This window comes from Gavia stellata, chromosome 27 (genome assembly GCF_030936135.1).
Source record: "Gavia stellata isolate bGavSte3 chromosome 27, bGavSte3.hap2, whole genome shotgun sequence".
Taxonomy (NCBI): Eukaryota; Metazoa; Chordata; class Aves; order Gaviiformes; family Gaviidae; genus Gavia; species Gavia stellata.
The window spans coordinates 1,714,276-1,733,933 of record NC_082620.1 but is presented as its reverse complement, the minus strand read 5'-3'; the positions used below and the strand labels follow the sequence as shown (position 1 = coordinate 1,733,933).

The 19,658-nt window shown below is 52.0% G+C and overlaps 2 protein-coding genes across 3 annotated transcripts; both read right to left on the bottom strand.

Annotated features, from left to right (window-relative positions):
• Window positions 1-449: 449 nt before the first annotated feature.
• LOC104255904 (adaptin ear-binding coat-associated protein 2-like) lies at window positions 450-4,272 on the bottom strand. Its single transcript, XM_059830033.1, has 8 exons — window positions 4,166-4,272; window positions 3,400-3,500; window positions 3,191-3,295; window positions 2,632-2,713; window positions 1,948-2,056; window positions 1,382-1,559; window positions 1,145-1,229; window positions 450-741 (listed from the first exon to the last, which is right to left on the bottom strand). The coding sequence occupies exons 1-8, from the start codon at window positions 4,270-4,272 to the stop codon at window positions 693-695; spliced, it is 816 nt and encodes a 271-aa protein (XP_059686016.1). The 3' UTR covers window positions 450-692.
• Window positions 4,273-5,140: 868 nt separating this feature from the next.
• LOC104262012 (SUZ domain-containing protein 1) lies at window positions 5,141-19,385 on the bottom strand. Of its 2 annotated transcripts, XR_009484499.1 has the most exons (5): window positions 19,331-19,385; window positions 9,249-9,298; window positions 8,011-8,265; window positions 5,772-7,400; window positions 5,141-5,155 (listed from the first exon to the last, which is right to left on the bottom strand). XR_009484499.1 is itself a non-coding variant. In XM_059830009.1 (4 exons), the coding sequence occupies exons 1-4, from the start codon at window positions 19,379-19,381 to the stop codon at window positions 7,298-7,300; spliced, it is 459 nt and encodes a 152-aa protein (XP_059685992.1). In that variant the 5' UTR covers window positions 19,382-19,385; the 3' UTR covers window positions 5,549-7,297. The 2 variants fall into 2 exon arrangements, 1 of the variants encoding a protein (XP_059685992.1); XM_059830009.1 differs by lacking the exon at window positions 5,141-5,155 and having other exon boundaries at window positions 5,549-7,400.
• Window positions 19,386-19,658: the final 273 nt, after the last annotated feature.

The following is a 19,658-nucleotide window of genomic DNA, read 5'->3' as shown; positions in this document are numbered from 1 at the left end:
TGCATATAAGGCTTAATAAAATGTCCGCAGAAAGAAGTAAAAATCCATCTTCAAAATAGAGGAGGGAGAAAAAAAAACATAAACCTTCCCAGAGCAAGAAATTCGGAATTTCAGCATGGAAACGCAGCAGTCCGGCTCCCCACCTCCCGCATCACCGAGTTAAGCGCTTGGGGGGGGAGGAAATCGGGGTGACGCTCGGTGTCTCGACAGCGCGTTCATCTGGATTTTGCAGGTAAGACGTCTCCAGGAGGATGGTCCCCACCGAGGGAAGGATTTATCCAGCCCAAATATGTGAGGAGAAAGCGGAGAAGTCTCCAAGGAGGCTCTATCGCATAAACCTTTGGCGAAAATTACCTTAATTAGGGCAGCGCTACAAGCAAAAGTCCTCCGGCTGTGAGCACTTGCTCACCCTCTCGTTATTACGGAGAGGCCATGAAGCCAACGGCTTTTTTTTTGCAAAAGGAGAAGCCTCAGAGGTTTGCTGCAATCCAGGTAGAAAATAAAAGGCCCCCAATGCTGTGGAGTGTTTTAAGGCACGTGTTCATTTGCTCTCCGGCACTTATTTCAGCATTTTGATCCCGGGGGAGGGATTTAAGGGCAGGAGCGGGGTGTCCCGAAGCCCGAGCTTTGGTCCTGAAGGAATCGCGACGATCCCAGCACCCGAGCAGGGAAGAGCGTATGAGGGGCTGGGGTCAGAACTGAACCCAGCCTGCATTTGCCTGAGTCTGGTTAGAAGCCGACCTGGAGAGAGAGAAAAAGAGGGGGGGAAAAAAAGAGGTTTTAGACGCTGAAAGGGATTGTGGCACACAGGGAGGGAGCTGGGCAGCAGCAAATGGGTCCTCCGAGGTTGCCCCAAAACTCTCCCCCCTTGCACAGAGCAGCCCAGAGCAGTGGAGGAAGACGGGGCATGCCTCTGGCGCTGGGAGGAAGAGGAAGGCAGCGCCCACAGACCTGCACTGAACTCGAGGAATTTGCGACACGCTCTTGTCAGAGCCGCTTTTAAATCCCCAACGGGTGTTTGGATGGAGCGGTGCCCCCACCCCAGCAGGGGTTTTCAGCAAAACCAGTGGGATTTGGTCCGGATGGGGGTTTTCTGACGCTGCGGGGATCACCCACGCCACGCACAAACCCCACATGGCCTCACCCCGAAGCTTTGGCGAAGTCTCCCCAGACGTCGGCGGCGGCGGTAGAGGGAGCAGCAGCGGGCTGCGGCCAGGACAAGAGGGAGTCTGTCGGTGGCCAGGGAAGTCAGGAAGAGAGAAAACAAACATCAGGAGTTATTTCCCACTCTTATTGCCAGATTTCCCGCTCTGTTTTCCCATCTTTGATGGATAAAATGGAGTCTAAAGAGCTTTACAGTCATCGCTGCATGACCACGGACCTGTGATGGGAGTGCCCGGGAGCTGGGTGGGAGCGGACAGCGAAGATGGCCGCTCTCCGGAAGGACAAAGCGGAGCAGAAGATTTTCCTCCGGGAGGCGGTGGGAGCAAGCTCAGGCCCCCAGGACCCGCTGGCCGCGGTCTGGTGTTCCCTGTTGCTCCTTCTTTTTTCTTCATGTTCTGAAAGAAGAGAGGGAAATTTGGGTGGTGTCATGTTTAAATCCAGAGCTGGAGCATGATTCCCCCCAGCCATGGCTCACAGGAAGCCAAATCACTTTATTCTGGGGAAAAAAACCTGCTGTGCTGTGATGTCCCACTGCTGGAGGAGCAAAAGGGGTCAAACCAAAGATGTTTCTTACCTCCAAATCCCCACCACGAACCCACAGACCCGGTTCTGTAACCGGGAACTACAACACAACCCCTCTGCAAATCACTGCACACAGTGTTACCACAAAGGGCTCTGCTCTGGGCTTCCTCCTGCACGGGGATTTCAGGGAGAAGCCACCACTTCCTCTTGTGCCACCCAAGGGAAACGTTGGGAGCGGATTTAGCCAGAAAAGCCCCTCACCGCAATGTTGAGTTTGATGGTTTGCCCCTCCTTGAAGCCCAGATCCAGTTTGGGTCCCTGATCAGGGTTCTCGGCCTGTCTGGCCAGCTCGCTCTGCTGCCTCACCCATCTGCAGGAATTAAATAAGCAGAGAAGGACACGTCAACCACCAGCCCGAGGCTCTCCCGGACAAATCCTGCCCAAGATCATCCCCTCTGTCGGGCAGCAGCTCTTTAAAGGCGCTGGATGTGATCCGAGATCTTGCCTGCCGGAGCGACGTGCTACAGGTAGCGCTGGGGGAATGATTCCTATCAGCGGCTGTGAGTGCTTGAGCCGCATGTATCCTCCAGCCAGCAGCGCATTCCATCCTGTCGCAAAGCCCCACTATATGCCAGGAGCTGGAGCAGCGTCCCAGCCCCTCAGGAGCAGCCCCTTACCCGTGGTACATGAAGAGAAGGAAAGGAATTAGGAAACCTGCCTAATTTTGGACTGGGAAGCCAAGTTTAGGAGCCTGCTAGGAAATGTTTGAGGGGGAGAGCTGCCTGCACAAAGGCTGCGCACACGAACAGGTGTTTCCACATCTTTACACCATGCTTGTCCGCTCAAGCGCGACAGGAGCTCACAGCTTCCTCTCCCCCACCGTTTCTGGCAGGCGTCCGCAAAAAAAGTCGAGCCGAAAGGACACAGGGAGAGGCATAAACTCACTTAAAATGGTCTTGGAGAGCCACGTTGAAGTCAAAAGCATCCCCACGGTCGACAAAGCCCACTCCGATGAAAGCTCGACGGCCTGCGGAAGGAGGAAGAGTAAGGGCTGGAATCGCAAAGCAGCGGAGAAAGAGGAAGGGAATAGCCTGTCCCGCACACCCCTGTGCCTGCCGCCTCCTCCAGCTGGAGCTGGGACTCTGGAGACTGAGATACAGGACTGGAGATATCCTCAGCGTGTTGGTTGCACGTACAGGCTTAGTAAAACCAGCTTTTAAATGACCATAAGCAAGTCAAAGCAGAGGTTGGCATCACGCTGATGATCTTGCATACGGAGGCGTCCTCACGCTAATGCTGAGCAGCAAAATTAAACTGTTTTTATTCAAGGTGAAGGACAGAGCACAGCTGGCATGTGGGAGTGAGACAATTTGTCCCTTTATCACCGTATGCAGGGAATATTTAGCCCTTGAAAGCAGGAATCCTTCACAAATACGAGCAGCAAGGGCACTGAAGACTTTCTGAGGTGATTCCTCCAACCTGTCCCCTGTATATTGCAACATACCGTTCCCGTCTTCGATCCGGATGACAAAATATCTGCTGGAGTCCATCACGCTCTCCACAGCGATGCCAGGGAACTGCTCCACCGGTGCCTGGGCAAAAAGCTCTCCTGAAAAAAAGAAAGGAGAGCAGATTAACGCCAGGGCAGAGCGTCTCTGCGCCATCTTCCTCCCCATGAAGAGGCGCAGAGATGTTGCCTTCCCTCCTCCTTACCCGAGGTCTTGTCCTCCAGCTTAATGAAGGCGATCTTGCCCTTGGCTGTGATCCGCAGCCTGCCGCTCCACGCCGGCTGGTCCAGCTGCCACTCCGCAGCTCTGGAGAAAGAGGAAACGGCGACGGATGTCTAAGACACCTCTCACGTCCCAGACACCACCACCGACCTATTTTAACGCTCCCATAAGGTATCACGGAGTTCGTCTGCTCGACTCTCCTTGTTAACAGTACCAAAGCAGCGCAAGGAAGAACCCGCCTGCACCCGCGCTCGCTGCAGGAGGAGGTAGATCCGTCACGTCACCTCTCGTTTCACCCCAAACCAGCTGCCCCCCCGGCAAAACCAGGCGTCGGGTCCCAGCAAGAATTGCAGAAGAGGTTTCGCTTCCCCTTCTGCAGGATCTCCAGCTCAAAAGCAGTTTCTTGGAGGTGCTGAGTCGCGTTAGCTACAGCCCGGCTCTGCCAGGCCAGCCTTTAGGCCGGGCTGAGGGGAGAGGAGCCCCAAAAGACATTGGGGGGATGGAGATGCCCCACTGGGGGTGTGGGGCCGGGGTGGAGGGGCAGAGAGACCTCACGAGGGGCAAGCCTTGCTGCCCCACAGCGAGGAGAGGCCCCACACGCCCCACGGGGAGGAGGCAAACCCCACACAGCCCCATGGCAGGAGGAGCAGACACCCTGTGGGGAGGGAGGCGACAGACGCCATGTAAGCCAAGGTGGGGCAGCCCACCCCACAGCAGGACAGGGGTCAGGGGAGAGGGGCAGGCCCCACCTGTAGCCGCGGTTGGAGGCCCGCGGCGGTACCCGGTAGACGTGCACGGCCGGTTTCACGCACAGCACCGCCTCGTACTCCTCCTCCTCCCCTGCCATGGCCGCCATCGCGGCGGAACTCCGCCCGCCGCCGCTCTGGCCCCCGCCTCGATGGTACGGCCCGCCTCCATGGTACCGCCCCCTTCCCCCGGGCGGCGCGGGGCGGAGGGAGGGAGGGGCGGGGCTTCCGCACCCGCCGCCGCAGCGCCCCCTGGCGAGGGGGAGGCTTCCCTGCAATGAAGTCGGGGGGGGGGGGGCGGGGGGGAACTGGTCCCAGGGGGCTGCTGGAACTGGGAACCAGTACGCGGTCGCGGGGAGCGGCTGCAGAGCGCCCGGCTGCCGCCAGCTCCCAGCCCGGCCCCGTCTGGGGACACTGCTAGGCGGGCCTGCTCCTGTAGCACCTTTCCTCCCCGCTCAGCAACGCCAAGTCACTAAAAATCACATTTTTTCCCCGATTTCACCTTCATAAAAAAACCCAAAACACGTAAAAATAAGAATTAAAAGGGAGTCAGCGCCTGCGGGAGCTGCCAGTGCACCCTGACCCCTCTTCACCCTGGCCGGAGGCACCCTGACAGCCTTGGCTCATGTTCTCTGGCGGTTATCAAGCCCAACGCCCGAGGGGGGAGGTCAGCACATTGCAAAAACAAAATAAATATATAATTAATAAAATTAAAATCGCTTCCTTGATCCTCCACGGTGAGAGGCAGCAAGGTCACAGCTCACACCCAGGTTTGGAAACCACATCCTCCCTCTGAGCACTGCCACTTCCCACCCTCCTTGGACCACATCTCCCCAGCGAGCCTAAAAATGGGGCAAAATTTCCCCCTTTTGGGTAAATACCGGCACAATTACTGCCGAACGCTCCCAGATTTTACCTTCCTGACGAATTTTTAAGGATCTACTCGCGCTGGGAGCTTAAGCTGCCACTGAAACGACCCTCTTGCAGCAGCCCCTGCGAGAGACGGGGACAAAGGAGAAAAAAAAAAGTCATTAAAAGTTTAAAGACATTTATTTAAAATACAATTTATAAAACGTTTTCTCTTCGGCGCACGTTTTGGGGTGAAAACACGTGGTACCGTGTTTATCCTCCACCTTCCCGGGATGAAGGGGCTTCCCGCAGGAACGCCGCCGAGCCCTGCCCGCGGGCGGGACGTATCCTGGTCGCTGGGATGGAGGAGCCGGGATATTTCGGTGCCAAAGACGGAGATTTCGGTGCCGAAGATGGTGGCAACTTTAACACTGGCCAGCTACACCAGGAACCGGGAGGATTTGGGGCTTTTTTGGCCATTAAAAGCTATTTTTAGTAATAATTAAGGAAAGGCGCGGTGACTACGGTTATTGCCAACGTCCTTCTTCCCTCCCGCTCCCCCCCGGGGAACTCATCCTGACCACCAGCCCGGGGAGAATAAATAAGACCGTCCCCAAAAAAGCGCCGGCGGTTGGGGATGCCCGGGGGACGTCTGCCCGTCCGTCCCCACCTCGCCACCGTCCTCGGTGCTTTAATCAGCTTTAATCAGCTAATTAACGCTCTAGCAGATTCTTTTTATACACAGGTAGTTTTATTTTACCGGTATGTGGTTTTTTTAAGCCGTATTTCCATACACGTCTTTTTGTATGGCCGCTTCCCTTCACGTTGAAGATGTCAAGGTTTACTCGTTTACCCTTGAACCTACTGAGCACGAAGCAGCAGGGAAGGCTGCACCCGTACAGAATAATCCGCCGATAACCAGAAATGGTTTTCTAGGTACCGTCCCCTCCAAGAAGAGCATTTAGTGTTCATCTAATCCCTCGATATTAAGTGATATTAAGGTAGGTCAGCTTCATCCGGGGGCGGGGGGGAACATCCGTGTTCTTGCGGACCACCAGCCTCCCTGTCCTCTTCCCAGGAGCCGGAGGAGGAAAATCCCTTCCCTGAAGCCTCGCGGGGAGCCAGCTGCCGCCAGGAAGAGGGAGGTGGAATCATCCAGGCTTTATCCGAGGCGGTTTTTGTTCCCGACGTCTGCAATTTCCAGAGGCGAAGGTGGCTCGTACCGTAACCGAGAGATGGAGCGGAGCCTTCGCTCTGTCGTTCAGCCACTCAGGTTCGGGCCCTCGGGACAGCCCGCTCCCCGTCGTTACGCCAGCCGCTTGCCAAGCACGGGCCGTGCGGAGCGGGCCTCCTCCCCACGTATTTATTTCACAGACCGGAACGGTGCCGGTCGTTCTCCTCCTCGCAACGGAGCCCTAATTCTCCGCCACCTGGCACTCTCTGCCGCACACAGCGGCCGGGCAGCAGGCATTTTCACGGGATCCGTCTACGTTCCCTTCTCCCCAAATACAAAAAGAAACAAAAAAAGATGTATTTTAAGCTTTTCCTCAAAGCCAGCAGAAAATACTAGCCAAGCTTTAACGGGTGCAAGATGTAAACTAGGTCGTCGGGCTCCGCCGGCTCCCAAGGCGATCGGAAAGGCCAGGTATCCGGGAGTCCACTTCCACGTGCTTGGCAGCAGGAGAAAGAGAGAAGGAGAAGCCAAACCCGAGCCATTAAAGTCGCAGAAATTCATCGAAACTCCTTTTCGAACACTTAACTACCTCTCTCAATTAAAACAAACAGTTAAAACCCTTCCCATGCACTCCGTTGATCTGATATACAGAAAACAAACAAGAAAAAAGAAAATTAAAAGAGATCCTTTGAAACAGAACTTGCTCCTAAAGTGATGAGGACACACGCGCGTCTGGGGAGGCTTCCCTTTTTTTTTTTTTCCTTAAATCCCAGGTTATGAGTACAACAAACATTATTGCTGGCGCTAGCTTCAACCCAAGTGGCACCCACACGACTCTCTGCACCCGTCCGAGTCCTTTATAACCCCCCTCCCCTCGTCCCCTTCCATTTTCCAGCGACTTGGGGACAGCCCTTCTCGGTTTGCCGGTCACAGTGGGTGGAGAGGGGAAGGTCACAGTGCGTGGGGTTGAAGGTCACAGTGGGCAGAGCAAAGGGGAAATCACAGTGCAAATAAACCAGGTAGTTCCCTTTGCTCAAGTCCGTTTGTCCGCCACGGCAGTGCGACCCGTGGCGGCGGACCCTGCCTTCCGCAGCAGCGTCTCTCGCCCGCGTTTATCTGCGTTGTTTGAAGCCTTGCGAGCCATCGGGACCCAGGGGTTGCCTGATCACATTGTTGGGCTGTCTGGTGTCCTCCGGCTGGGAGATCCTCGGCGGCCTGCAAGGAGAAAGGAGATCAGAGGCGGAGGCAAGACGGCTGCGTCACGCCGTATGCCTTCAGCAAACACTCCCCCACCCGCCTCGGTGGGAAGCCACGGCCACAGGACACGCGTTGCTCCCTGGGATGGGGAATGCCACCAAAATGCAACTTTCTCTCCAAAGATTTGGGAGTCTTGTTCTCAACTGCAACTACAGGGAGAGCACAGTGCCTTCAAATAACCTGCATTCATTTAAGACTGCGGAAGCTCAACTCTCCCGTCTGCACACGGCAGCTCCCCTAAGTCAAAAACTTCAGCAAAGATGAGGATATGCCCTGCCAGCGTAACTCTGGTTGCCCGTGCTCCTCCCTATACCCCCAGCATGCTCTTCGAGGGTCTAAGATAACCTTTTTGGCTTTATCAGGCACTTGCACTTCCTTTAACTCCTGTATATTTGAGATTTATGATGCCCTACTTGCTAACAGAGCACGCCTTTCTCCTTGCTGGCCTCACTTTACTCTTCAAGGAGCTCGTCCCCATCCTTCTGATAGGAAGGTGTTTGCCAGGAGCGCAGGCAAAGCTGCCGCAGCACGGAAGGCGGCTCTCACCTATCCAAAATGGGTTTCTTACCTATCCAAAATGGGTTTCTCCTGCTCTTCTTCGGGGCTGGCGCTGCCCAATATTCGTTTCCTGGCTTCTGCGTACTCCGCTTCCCTCTGCGCCAAGGATTTCACGGGGAAGGCCGGTCTGCTGGCGGAGTTGGGATTGCTAAGCACGCCGTTGGTCGTCGGCCTCTTCAAGATGCGGATCTGCGGGGGAGGACCTGAAGGAAGGCTGTCGTCCTGAATCACGATCGGCACTTTAGGAGGAGATTTTGACTTTCTACTGTTTAAAAGAAAAACATTTGGTTGGTACTTGTTTTCTCCAGCAAGCATGTTTTTCGCTCTGCGTGCGAATTCCTCCCTGGCAGATGTCATTCCCATGATTAAGAAGGCAGCCTGTAATAATTAAAGACCTCGTTACATTTGAAACCCTAAACTAGAGCAGCAGGAGGGTTTGCACAAGGTTAGCTCAGGAAGGGAGAGAAAACCAGTCCCTGGTGCACTCAACATCTTTAAACTGGACCGAAGGAAAGGGAAGCAGATGCTGGGCAAAAGTTTTAGCACTTCTATCTGGAGATAGAGGCATAAGCACCTTGATTCCATTCCCTGCAAGGACTTTTAGGGCTCCTCTCACCAGGATACCCGGCCTTCCGCTCCAACCCTGCCATTTCACTTCTCAGAGCCAGCCTCGGCCCCCGTCTCACCATTTGAATTTTTTTATGGTCCCTTCTCTGGGCAGAAGTCCCAGAGAAGTAATACCATGACTCCAAGCAGCCTACTAAGTATCAAAGGGGGGGGGGAAACAACAACAAAAGCCTTGTCAGAAGTGATTAGAAATATTTCTGCTAGAAAACAGTAACACACACTCCCCCGCCCCAACCCGAAGTAAGCAGGAAAAGAAAGTCCTACTGACGCAAGACATGGCAAGCCAATTTAAGGCCATGAGTTGGGATTACCTGACTCACCCATTTCTTCCTTTGAGTGTCTTTTTCTTAAATGGCTTCCCCATAGCTGTAGCTACATCCCGTCTGGAAGACCCGGCTCTGAAATAAAATCACTCTCAAGAAGCTTTCCGCTACCCTGCTATGGATCGAAAGGGCCATCTAGTGGCATGATTACAGAGATTCCCTATTTCTGAACTCAAACCCCGTGCGCTCTGCTCAGTTTGAAGCCGTTGCCCCACTCTTCCCGCTCCCCGGGCCTTCGGATGTCCAACGGCACCTCAGGAAAATAAGGTTTTTTTACTGAACCACGCAGCATCATTACCTTTCCTTCTGCGTGATCTTCAGCTTCTTTTCCAACCGTCTGTCTATTTCCTAGAAAGGAAGGAGATAAAAATAAAATCCTGAAGGCTCGTCTTGGAGATAGGAGTTTGAGCCTGGCTGCGCACACATTTAATTTCACCCTTCCGTACAGCGATACTAAAAAGGGGACAGAGAGAGCGTGCGCCTCCGTCTGAGGATGACTTGCAAATCCAGAAGCAGAGAAAAGCAAAGCCACCACCTATATTCTAGCGTAGCCATTAATACACCTACAGCAGGCTGTGGATTTTGCCTGTAGCGGTGAGAGGGCAACTGCGAGGCGCTCATCTTTCATTTTAAGGACTTCAGCTGGCAAGAAAGCTCTATTAAGGGTAAAGAGCCACAGGAATACGCAGCAAGGTATTCCCAGATCCAAGCAGGAACCGGCACCAAACCTCTTGGGCAGAGAAGCAGCAGCAGCAACCGTCCGGGGTGATCTACATCAGTCCATGCGCTTGATTTCAGTGGGGCAGCTCAGCCCCGGAGCCAGCAGCCATTCGGAGGACTAGCTGGCAGGTCCGCATTCCTGCTGCTTGCTGCAATAACCCTCCTTCACAAAAAAGTCCCTGCCCTGCCTGACATGCACCCAAGAACTCGCCGGAGCACAGCCTTATTGCGCTTCTCCTTCCCTTTGCAACACAGCTGCCGAGTCATCAATCGGCGGAAAGACTTATTAATCACCCCTGAATGCCAACAGAGCATGGCTTTAAGCATGTCAACTTCTGTCCAAGGCTTGCATCTGCCTTAGCAAAGGTGTTTACGTTTTGCAATTGGAGCAATTATGCAGAGACACTTTACTAAATAGAAAAATAAAGCCAGCTTTCAGCCCCAGTCTCTCTTTAGGCAACCTTCCCCAACCTCGCTGATACTCTTTAGATTCTCGTGACTGCTGATGCTATTATAAAAGAGCCTCCGAAACAGCTACGTGTTTTATTTCATCATCAATGAAGAGGAGAAAAAGAAAACTACCTGAGACTGTCCTAGTTTCGCCAGCTGATAACTGGCAATACTGAAGGAAATTCCAAGCTTCTGGCAGGACACAGCTGCTCTACTTTTCAGGCCGGTTTGCTTAACTACACTGAAAGCTTGCTGCCAGCGGAGCCTACCCTGCTGTCAAAAACCACAGCAGGCGCAACCCAGTGAAGAAACTGGTTCGCACGGCAATTCCCCGATGCCCCAGTAAGCAGGGAATGAACGCAAGTTGCTACAAGATGCCAAACCACAGTGTTTGCTCTTGGTCACACAGCTACACGGGCCAACAGCCCACAGTAGCTTCCACCTAGAAGGGAATAGTTACAAACCATTTTGGGAAGACAAACGGCGGGTGGGAGGTTGAATTTTCTACCAAACTCTGTACTGGGAAGTGACAGGTGATTTGTAAGGACAAAACCAGCCAGGGGCTTGATGTGACATTGAGCTGAAGGCCAGGTCACAGCTACAGCCTCCCATCGAGGGCAAACACACCTGCAGTTTCCTTCAAGAGGACTGGGAAGAAAATCCCATCGCAATGCTGCTCAGGAGGACGGAGAAAATGCGCATCAGCTGCCTGCAAAGACAGAATAATGGCTGTCCAGGAACAGGCTGCAGGGAAACGGATATCCCAGCAAGGATGGAGACATTGTAGAGCGGCTGGCGGCAAACAATGAAAGTCCAATTAAGGGGAAGGGGTTAGCTCATCTGCCCGCGCCACGCCAGAAGAGGTTATATCCGGCTATAGAATAGTCTTTAAAACACTTTTTCAAACTCAAATAGTTAACCCCGCCTCCCCAGGGCCTCCTGGAAGTGGTGGACTGGAAGGAAGCTTCCTTAAATATCCCTTATTAAATACTTCAGCGCGTGGGGGAGAGGAACGACAGGAAGACAGGGTGGAGAGGGGGGGAAAGCATGCTCAAGAGCATCTCAACTCATTTCACTTAGAGTTCAGCACCGCACAGCGACTACGAAGCCAGCTGCGACTCAGAACCACAGTGCTGAACCACTCGACTAGGGCAGACAAGCTCTACAGCCCGCAGCAAGGACCATGGGGAAATAAAGTATGACGAGCCACATGGTAGCCGCGAGGAAGGCCCCATTCTGCTCTCCCCTCTCTTTCCTGGCAGAGGAGAGATGGCTTTGACAAAAGCCACATTTCTACATTCCTGGTGGCTTTGCAGGTCAGTCCTGGGGCTAAAGTCACAGTCCATACATCGGACTACGAGATCCTGTAATTGCAAAGCGTCAGCTCGACCTCAGCATCTGAAAAACACTCTGATTAACATGACTGTCACACTGACTCTGAGAGCTGCTGGACAGCTCTTCACACCCTCACACTTCCTCCGACTGCATCCTCTGACGCCAGAACCTGCAGCTTCCCCTACCAGAAAAAAAAAAAAAAAAACAAAAAACCACCAGCTTTTTAATTTGTTCAACACATGCAAACTTACTCGAAGGAATCCTTCAAACTCTGCCATCTTGACACCCCTCCCCAAATGAGCCCTTTAGAGTCTCAGTTTCACTCCTTCCTATTCCTTTGCAGACCACTTCTTGCAAAATACTCTGTATTTTCGCCTCTCATCCCTCCGCAATTGCCAGCAGCCGCTAAGCAAATGGGCACAGTCCTGGTTCATAAGCCACTGCATGCAGGCTCGACAGTCGCTCCACACCTGGGGAGCTCCTCACCAAGGAGCAAAGTAACAGGCAGCTAAAATATTCTCCAAGTTATAACATCAACGGCTGTTCGAACCACTATGTACTCTCCAAAACAACAGGCTTCCTCCACACGTAGAAATCCTGGCAGAATAATATAAAACAATCATCCCCACCAAATATACATGTATCACACTCACTCCTTCCAAACAACCATTAGTCTTACACGATCCTCCCAGTGCTGCTGAGGGGATTCCAGCTGCCTCCAGATATCCACTGAACTCTTGGGTAGAAAAAGTCTTCCTTTGTATTCAAAGTGGATGGCTAACGTAAAAAAGCAGCTCCCCACCTCACACGCATCTCTTGATGTGTTAGAAGTCGTGTTTTCTTTTTAAACGCAGGGATTGACCCAGCCTTTTCTCAGCAAAAGCCACTGCACTGCAAACTCTCGGTGTTTAATACTACTATGTTTGGAATTGTAGGTATGGAGGCATTTGAACATGAAGAGCACTGCCAATTCAAATGGGCAGCCTTTAATCACCCTGCGAAAACAACCCAAGACATGAGCAGCCTCACACAGCTAGCAGTTCATGACGGGGATCATGCTGCACAAATCTACAAGCTCAAGAAGCAGAAACACTTTGGCATGGCTTATTCTTAATTAAAAAAAAAGAAAATCCCTGCCGCTGCTCTGCACAGATCTGTTCGTCTGCTGATGTCATTCCCTTTCCACTGCTATGTCACATTGTCACCAAGCAGTGTGGGTGACGAGATCAAATTAGGAGCTGACTTACAGGGCAAGTGCCAGAAGCACTACAACAACCCAAAGGCACGAGCTCACAGGAGAGGCAATTAGACTTGGCCTTTGAGGACATCACGCTGCACGTACCCAGTAGCCAGGCAGGTCACACTGTACAAAAAACAGTTATTAATCTTCCTAGGAGGCTCTCCTAGCTTTCATCTCCCAAACAAACTTATTTATATAACTAAAAACTAAGCCTCATTTACACCCCCATTCAAAACACCCTCCCCAAAGATTAGTAAAGAATCTCAACAAACTATTTTTAGGGCTATTATGTCTAGATACTAAAAAGGACCCAAACAAACAGCATGAAGAAGACACTGTTCTTTGACATTTAAGCCGCATTTGTAGATGAGGACGTAATGGAAACTGAACTCCAGCCCCATCACAGCCATCCTTCCTACCCTTTAACCCTGAGAAAAATAGCAACGCATAAAAGGATCAATAAAATACCTCTTGGAAAGCAGTTAGATACAGACACTAAGACACAAACCTGCTGCTTAGATCCGACACTCCTATGGTCTGTCATCCTAAATAACCAATATAGCTGATAATTTTGGCAAGTTGGAGATGGATGCGCCCCTCGACACCCCAGATACATGCCCTTCAGGAAGGGATGCCCCTACGGATCACGGTTTCACACGGGGTCTAGGCACGTTCCCAAGCAAACCCAGTTCACGAGCGTATTGCAAAGCAGAGTGAGAGGCCCGAGTCAGCCCGAGCTGTTGTCTAAAGAACTTTGTTGGAATAACTGTAATGCGTCGGACACGTATAAAGAATTATCCTTCCCACGTATAAAGAATTATCCTTCCATCGTTGCCAGCAAAGACTCTCTAAATAGACTAAATAACAGCAGCTCCAAGCTCTACTGATACGGGAGAAAGGAATAACAAGATAACTGCTGGCTATTTTTTATTTCAAGTTCAGTGAGTAACCATGACTGAATGATCAAAGCAAGGCAGAGACTTGGGCTTCCTATAAATCCCTTACACTAGGAGGATTTTTTCCCCCCTCTACCTCCAAAATTAGGTTACTTTGCAGAAATCGAGAGAAGATACCTACCAGCCCTCCTGACAGAGCACAGGATGGTCACCCATAAAGGAAGCTGTGCTCTCCTAGACACTTGATAACATTTCAAATATGCAGCTCTAGAAAACCATTAACCACGTTCTTTGATGTATTTACTGGAGATTATTCCCAAACACAACCTTCTACCCTTGCTCACTCAAATAATGTGTAAGATCAAACCCAGAAAGAGGGAATTTAGCTTAGAGTTGCATCCTCCCACACCAACACTAAAAACAAAGCCTCGTCTGCTTAGTAAAAGCACCATCAGATACTCTGACATCTTCTAAAGGACAGGAGATAAACTTCAAGGCCTGGTTAATGTTCTCTTCTTTAGGAAAAAAAAAATAGGTTTTAACATCTGAGGTTACCAAAGCTGTTCATGGGTACCCAACAACTTACAGCTGCAAGTATCTAACTCACTGCTTCACCAAAACCACCATCAAGTAAAAGCAGAAGCAGATAATCCTAAGATATCTCCGAGGTGACTCCTCGTTAGCTACCTATTTCTTTCCTCTGAAGATAAGTTAATCTTCTATTAATTACTGGAACATTCCAATTCCTGAGGCTATTGGGAATCAGACTGCTCCATTAATTAATTCTCCAAGTTACTCTGCTTACGTTAAATCCTGGCAGTGGACCGTACCCAAGAAAGCCACAGATGCTTTTAAACTGCACTGGCGTTTACATCTTCCATAGGTAGATAACGCTTCTCGGCAGCTAGGATATTGAGAAACAAGACACGAGAGTATTTTTGGGAACAAGCCTGCAGGCGCCACACGGTATTCCCAGCATGTTATGGAGGGGGGAAAAGCATTTGGGAGCGCTGCAGCTCCTTCTCCCTCCTCACCCTTTGCACCTCCTGCGGCAGGCAGGTCGCACAGACACTCCTCGGAGATGCAGATCGGGAATATATTTACACCCTTATCAATCTAGGAAAAAAAAAACAGAGGCTAAAACCTAGCAAAAGCCCTCTAATTTCCACGTTATTTCACAAAGGCATCAGTACATCCCTTAATCCAGAGGATCACCCTTGTCTCCTGCACCCACAGCCCCGCGCAGGGTCAGTCAGCACATCCAGATGCTCATCAAGGTCGGCGAGAGCAGGTACGAAACAGAGACTGCTCCTGAGTGACCCGGGCAGGCCCACGCAGGACTTGCTGCAATATCCCAAACCCGGTATTCGCTTCATGGTATTAAGGTGCCTGTTCATTCCCAACCTACAAGCATCGCTTTCTCATCAAATAAACTACCTCTGCCTAAGCAATGCTGAGCAGCAGGAACAGAAACTTCCGTTTCCCAGTTTCAAGATTTTTTTTTGACCAATTACAAACACCTAAAGCAAATATTCAGTACAAGTTTTACAAAAATCATTTTGGTCCGTGAAATCAAAACCCATCCTCACAGCCCTGACATCAAAAATCAGCAGTTATCCTCACAGGTTCCCTCCAGTGTACAGTTCCTTCATGCCAAAACCCTGCTAACTCATCCTCTGATCACACAAGTAGTTAGCAGACCAGAGGTCACAGCGTTACACTCTGAAATATTTTCCTTTTGACTTCTCTGTACTTTGATCATATTTAGCAACTCAAAGCAATCCTAGCCAAAAAACCTCGATTCAGCCCTTTGTAACCAGTGAATGCACTGTCTTTGCTGGAGGGTGAAATCCAAGGCGGGCAGTCCTCTCTGCCACTTGCACGTCGACCAATTTAGAGACGATAGAAACAAGGGGGTTTTTTTGCAAACCTCAGGTGAACGGTCCTCACAAAGTGCCGTGACACCAGCAGGTGACAATCACCATCCCCACACACGAGGGACAAAGCTCAGCCACCCATGTTCGGCTGCTCACATCCTCCCCAAGCGGTTGGTTATCAGATGATCGGGTGGTTTTCTCTTTCTGGTGGCAATCGGTGAAGCAAGACGCAGTCTAACCAAGGGACCGAGACTCTGGACTATGGTAGGATAAGTTTTAAGCGCCAGCAGAGAGGTTGTGTGCAGCAGCTGGGAGCTAACTGCCCTGCAAACTGTCCATCAGCAAACTGGAGTGGAAAAAAAAAGATACACAAGGGGATCGCTTTTTTTAAACTGTTGTGGGTTGCCAGACTAATATTTTTATCTGCATGGATTCTGACTTGAAATAAGTTTACTAATTAAGACGATGCTCAAATTCTAGTTCACAAAGGAATAAGCAATCAATCCAGCTGAAGAGTGCCAGCTCAGGGCTGAGCATTACCTGTGACCCTGGACACAGGGCTTCCACTCCAGTTTCGGAGCCCAGCTTCCCACCTGACATTTAATTATTAGTTTAACCAGTTAAATAGACTCCCGTGTCACAAATAGACCTCTCATTTGTGATTTCCCTCTTCCCTAAAGCCAGCTAGGCCACATAAAAGAAAAACAAGCCAGGCATTAAGTCATATTAGTGTTTATTAACCCAGACTGGGTCTTTGAAGCCTGGCACTTCGATCCTTACTCGTAACTTAGACAACTCATTCGTTCTTCACGCACTGATTTTCCATCTGTAACTGACAGACAAGCAAACCCCTCCCCATTTCACAGTGATTTCGAAGATTTAATTAGATACCAATTAGATAACACAGGTCTAGAGGCCCCACGGAGTTCTGCTGCACCAGCATTAACACCGCTGTGCCTGCAGGACTCCTGGGGTAGGCAAAGCTGCAGGAGCAGAGGGATCTGCTTGGCATATGGTCACTCGAGGGATGGCACATACCCAAGGAGCTGCTCCTTTTTCTGGCAAGCACTGGGTAATACTGATGACACAGAAGACTAAAAGACAAACAGAAGCCACGTTAAAGACCAAAAAAAAAAAACCACCCAAAAAACCTTGAGGATCTGTTCTACAGCTACTGACTGACCAAACCAAAGCAGAAAGTCTGTGTCAGGTTTTTTGGGGTTTTCCCTCACCCTATTCAGATTTTAGTGCTGCCTGTTTTGGACGTCAGCTCTGCAAAAGCTAAACGAGGTGACATTATAACTTGGAGGCCACAGCATCTCTGGTCAGCCCAAAACTGCCTCTTGCTGAGAACTGCCTTCTTTAAGATCTAGAGTAGAAGTTCGCAGCCTAACACCAAAAACTACACACACAAAAAAGGACCAGCGCTGAAACTTTGATGTCCTTCCTGTCCTAAGGAACATCCTCTGGGTGGAATATTAAAAAATTACATGCCAAGAAGCAGGCAACGAATCTCAGAAGCCCACCATGGATCTCCTGCTACATCTCTAGTGTTTCCTCAGAGATGTGCCGAAGGGGCTAAAAAAATAACAACTCGGGTTCTCAACTGTGAAAGGTATTAGGAGAAGAGTACGTGTTTAAAGCTGCTCCTTGACGTCTTTTACGTTTTATGTTTAATGCTTTATTGCGTATTCCTCTGGAGTACCGACCAGGGCGATCACATCTCACACCTTTACATCGGGATCTGTCTCAAGCTGCCTCAGACTCACACCAAATAAGATAAAGGTGGAAGAAGAAAATACAGGAAATTCCTTAAGACAAAAAAAAACCCCCTCTGCGATGACAGGACCAGGCCAGCTCATACATTCTTCCCACGCATGACTTCTCCCCTCACACCTTCAACAGAAGGCCCATCTCGTCAGGGCAGCTCCCCAGCTCTCCCACCCGACAACTGCAGCAGGGTTTGAGGCACAGAGAACAGCAGGTGTGCCCAAAATCTCTTTCAACTGCTAACAAGCAAGTCAGTCACGCTGTCTGCTCTACAGTGGAGCCTCTTCCTGCCCTCTCTTCCTCTTTTCTCAACCTGCCTACCTCCGGTAGCTTTGATTTCTGTGGCAGCACAGAGAGCCTGCAGTCCCCAACTGCACAGGCATCCACTCAGACCACGAAAAATGCCAGACAAGACGAGGTTAGGCTCTCCTCTGCTCCATCCAGCTTAGCTTTTTGCTTCCTGCAGCCATCAGCAGCAGCAGAGGGTCTCCTTCCTGCCAGGCAGGGTTTGAAAATGACCTTTCTAAACTATGACGGATGCCAGAAGGCAGCTCCCATCTCTTCTCTTACGTAAGAAGAACTCATGCTGCAGACAGCTCACTTTTCTCGTTGCTCCAACTGCTTTTGCAGACATCCAAAGCCCCGACAACTGCAAAAGCAGCTGCAAGCGTGGCAGCGGCTCCTCAAGAAATCTCTCTGCTCAGCAGCACAAGCACCGCCAAGTTTATGAACACGAATTCTGAGCAGTTTGGACTGGAAAAGGATGTGAGAAAGGACAAGTGACAGAGATTTTTCCTTCTAAGGGCTTTAAAAGAACGCCTAAATGGTACAAGCTGAAAGGACAAAGAGGAAAGACAACTGATGGCTGGGATTTGAGCAGCCCTACAATTTTAAACCATTACTCAAGGCCACAGGTATCATCGGCTCCCGAGACACAAGCTATGTCCCTTCATGGAACGATTTAACAAGCGCCGGAATTAACTCTGCCACCCGCCTCGAGGCTTCCTATGATTGCAGTCTCACGGCATTGGCAAGACGGGAGGGCGAGCGCTTTGCTTACGCTGCCAGCCTGCTGCTGGCATCTCTCACGCTGCTTGGCGAGGGCATTGAGTTACAGGCTCTATTTTGCTACACTCTTTCTGGCCAGCGGTAATCCAACCTCCTGACCAGAATCAAATTCGGTCTTCTCACCAAGTCATTGTTACAAAGCCCTCCTGCCCTCTGATCTTATTAAAACAGAAGTTCGCCTGGCAGAGACGGTTTCCTTTCTCTCGTCATGCTGTTGTGAATACCCCGCAGATCACTCGCCCACACTCCTGCTAAAATAATGATTTTATTTTGCAAGCGCAACACACAGAAGTGCTTCAGAGTCTCTCAGCATGAGAGACGTGATGAAAACTTCAGCTATTGAGCCGGTTATTAAAAGCAGGCGAGAACTTCAGCTACAACACTGGAAGCTGCACTAGGCCGTACTCAGACTCCCCACAATTTGTCGTAATGAAGAAACACGTTCATCTCGAGCAAAGGGGAGAAAGGGCTTTTGATGGGAACCCCCAGCTCCCCTGCTACACCCCGCGAGATGCAGCCCACCCGCCTCTCCCCAGAGGCCCTGCGAGGGCTAACGTGACGCCGGGGAGGCACGTTTTCTCGGAGCCCCTCGGCAGAGGGAGCAGGCTGCACGCCATCCCCCCAGCACCTACCGCATGCTCCCCGGCAGCAGGAGCTTTGTTCCGGGCTCGGCTACGACCCGCACTGACCAGGCACTACCGCCCTGTCCGCAGCCCCACAAGGCCGGGGGGTGGGGGGGCGTTGGGAGAGCGAGTGAAAACGGGGGCGGAAGGACGGGCAGGGAGCGGCTCCCTGCGGCAGCCCCGGCACCGGGGGATGAAGAAGAGGGGAGCGGTTAGGGCCGGGCTGCAGCCCCCCCCCACGCCGAGCGAGGCCACAGTCCCTTTAAGAGGCCTAGCAGGCGCTCCGGGCCCGCCGCCCCGCCGGCCGCGCCCCACCGCCTCCTCAAGCGCCGCCGCGCCGCCTCCCCCTCTCCCCCCGCCGCCCCGAGCCCGCCCGCGCCGCCCCAAGCAGCCGCCCTCACCCCACTGTCGGCCGCCTCCTCCCAGCTCTCGGCGACCTCCTCATCTTCCATTTTAATTCCCCTCCGCCGCCGCCGCCGCCAGCCCGCGCCCCGCGCATGCGCGCACCGCCCGCTGCCCCTCGCGCGCCTGCGCCGCCACCGCCTACCGGCGTGCGGCCGGTGCGCCTGCGCACCGCAGGGACAAGTCGGGAAGCGGGAGGGAGCGCATGCGCGGTGGGGGCGCTGCAGGCGGCCACGTGCGGCGGGGCGGGCACGCGGCGGGGTGGGGTGGGGGCGCCGCACGCCCGCACCCCCTGGCGGGCGGGAGGACCGGCTGCAGGCACGGGGC